Genomic DNA, 2,488 nt, shown 5'->3' on the forward strand with positions numbered 1-2,488 from the left:
CCCAGGTGGGGGCAGTGAGAGGCAACCACGCGTTGATGTTTCTCTCCCTTTCTTTCTCCCTCCCTTCCCCTCTCTCTAAAAATAAATAAATAAAACCTTTGAAAAAATAAAATAAAGTGGTTAAAATGGTCAATTTTACATTATGTGTTATCACACACACATGAAAAGCACCCCTGCTAAGAGCTGCTCACAGCGAGCCTCCACGCTCAGCAGCACTGGGCGGGATCTGCATTATAACTCTTGGTTGATCTTACAGGTGGGACATCTATGATTTAATCTGAGAAACTTTAATTATTAATGAGATCGAATAGCTTTGCCTGTAGTTACTGAACATTTGAATGAGCTGAGTTTTGTATTTGATTGATTTGTGTCTTACCCTGTTTCGGTTGTAAGAACTTTTTAATCATCACACTAACCTTTCGTCTTTCATGCATATTGCAGATATTTTCTGGCAGTTCAAGATCTTCAATTTATACACCGAAAGAATTCCCTTTGGGTTTTCATTGCAATGACACCAGCAATGGATTGATCAGGGAGCGCGGAGAACTACGCAGCCCTGAGTCTCTGGCCCACGTCTACCGCAGGCCCCCAGTAGACACACGCTGTGTGTGGTTTTGGTCAAGTTTTACTGTTCTGTTCACGTCTGACCCTCTCAACAGTCCTCTCGGGTGCTTTACGGTTCAGGCCGTGACAGTGCTGGGCGTCTCTGCAGTGTCCTCACATGGGCACACTGGCGTGGTGGGGGTGCTGTTAGTGGCTGTGAATTTATCTTACACCCCATCCCTCCGTGAACGTGGCATCAGAAGCTGCGGCAGTCACTCAGCAAACACCGGCCTCATGTTTTTCACAAGTTTTCTGAAGCCAAAAAAAGAACATATAGGGAAACATCCTGCAGCACACTCGCACGTTTAATGAGTAACAACTAATTATAGGAACCAAACCGGCACTAATGAGGGCTCTCCTGCAACCAGTCTAAACACCAACGAGGAAGGGAGGGCGTGGGAGCCTCCCTCTGGGGCAATACACACGCACACCGGGAGGGTATAAAAGCCCACAGACCGAGCACTCACACACTTACCTTCACACACTCACACAGTCCTCCCAGCTCACCTCCAGCCCCACCGCCCACCATGGCCGCCTCCACCCTGTCCGTCTGCTCCAATGACCTGAGCTATGGCAGCCGTGTCGGCCTGCCTGGCTCTGGTGACTCTTGCACTGACTCCTCCTGGCAGGTGGACGACTGTCCAGAGAGCTGCTGTGAACCCTCCTGCTGCGCCCCCAGCTGCTGCCAGCCCACCTGCTGTGTCCCCAGCTGCTGCCAGCCCACCTGCTGTGTCCCCAGCTGCTGCCAGCCCACCTGCTGTGTCCCTACCTGCTGCCAGCCCACCTGCTGTGTCCCCAGCTGCTGCCAGCCCACCTGCTGTGTCCCTACCTGCTGCCAGCCCACCTGCTGTGTCCCCAGCTGCTGCCAGCCCACCTACTGTACCTCTTCCCCCTGCCAGCAGGCCTGCTGCGTGCCTGTCTGCTGCAAGCCTGTCTGCTGCACACCCATCTGCTCTGGGGTCACCCCCTGCCCAGCCCCCTCATGCTGCCAGCCCACCCCCTGCATCTCATCCTGCTGTAGGCCCTACTCCTGCTGCAGGCCCTTGTCCTGCTGCAGACCCTCCTCCTGCGTGTCCGTCATCTGCCGCCCCGTGTGCAGACCCGCCTGCTGCGTGCCCGTCTCCTCCTGCTGTGCCCCCTCCTCCTACCGGCCCACCTGCTGCCGCCCGGCCTCGTGTGTGTCCCTGATCTGCCGCCCCGTGTGCTCCCGCCCTGCCTGCTAGGTCCCCGCCTCAGCAGCCCAGACATCCTGCTGCCGACCAGTTTGATCCTGAGCTGCTGCCCTTGCTCCTGAGCACAGTTCTCTCCCGGCAGCCCCTGGGGCCCCTCTGCTGGTGCCAGGACCTCCCCTCTCCCATCGGCAGGCACACAGGTGCTGCCCAATGCAGATTTGAACACACCACCCACCCCTTTTTGGGAAAAGATGACCCACAAATCCCTCATTGGGGGTGGAGTGTGGGTCCCTGGGACGCTCCCCTACAGGACTGGTTGTTTGCTTTCTATGTGACAAAGGCCAATTGCTAGAATCAATAAAATGTTTGTGCCAGGAAATATGTGTTTGCTTTCTCCTCCTCTTGAGCCCTCTCGACCACCCCAAATCTGTGCGCTGCAGCTGGTAGAAGCCAGACAACGAACACATGTTCTCACATCCGAGTTCAGAGCAGCTGAGCGACAAGATCCAGGAGGGATGCCGTGTGCACACTCGTTTCCCTTCCCGACCCAGCAGCCCACCCTCCCCACACTGGACAGCCCTCCAAGGCTGGGCCCAGGAGGCGGGCATGGGTGCTGGAGGCACGGACCCTGAGTGGACCCGGGTTCCTGCCCACAACAGGCCCCCTGCCCATCTGGGTGAAGGGGGAGTTGGGGAGCAGCAGAAACCCTGTTG

General features: G+C 56.4%; 1 protein-coding gene across 2 annotated transcripts; it reads left to right on the forward strand.

The window, feature by feature from the left end:
• Positions 1-1,130: 1,130 nt before the first annotated feature.
• On the forward strand, positions 1,131-2,121 carry LOC150020576 (uncharacterized). Of its 2 annotated transcripts, none has more exons than XM_090266669.1 (2): positions 1,131-1,562; positions 1,596-2,121. In XM_090266669.1, exons 1-2 carry the CDS (start codon positions 1,131-1,133, stop codon positions 1,824-1,826), a joined length of 663 nt encoding a protein of 220 aa, XP_090122795.1. In that variant the 3' UTR covers positions 1,827-2,121. The 2 variants fall into 2 exon arrangements, with proteins under 2 accessions (XP_090122795.1, XP_090123448.1); XM_090267322.1 differs by having other exon boundaries at positions 1,131-1,424; positions 1,506-2,121.
• The last annotated feature ends 367 nt before the right edge of the window (positions 2,122-2,488 follow it).

This window comes from Furipterus horrens, unplaced genomic scaffold (assembly GCF_987537825.1).
Source record: "Furipterus horrens unplaced genomic scaffold, mFurHor1.1.pri manual_scaffold_1, whole genome shotgun sequence".
NCBI classification, from domain to species: Eukaryota; Metazoa; Chordata; class Mammalia; order Chiroptera; family Furipteridae; genus Furipterus; species Furipterus horrens.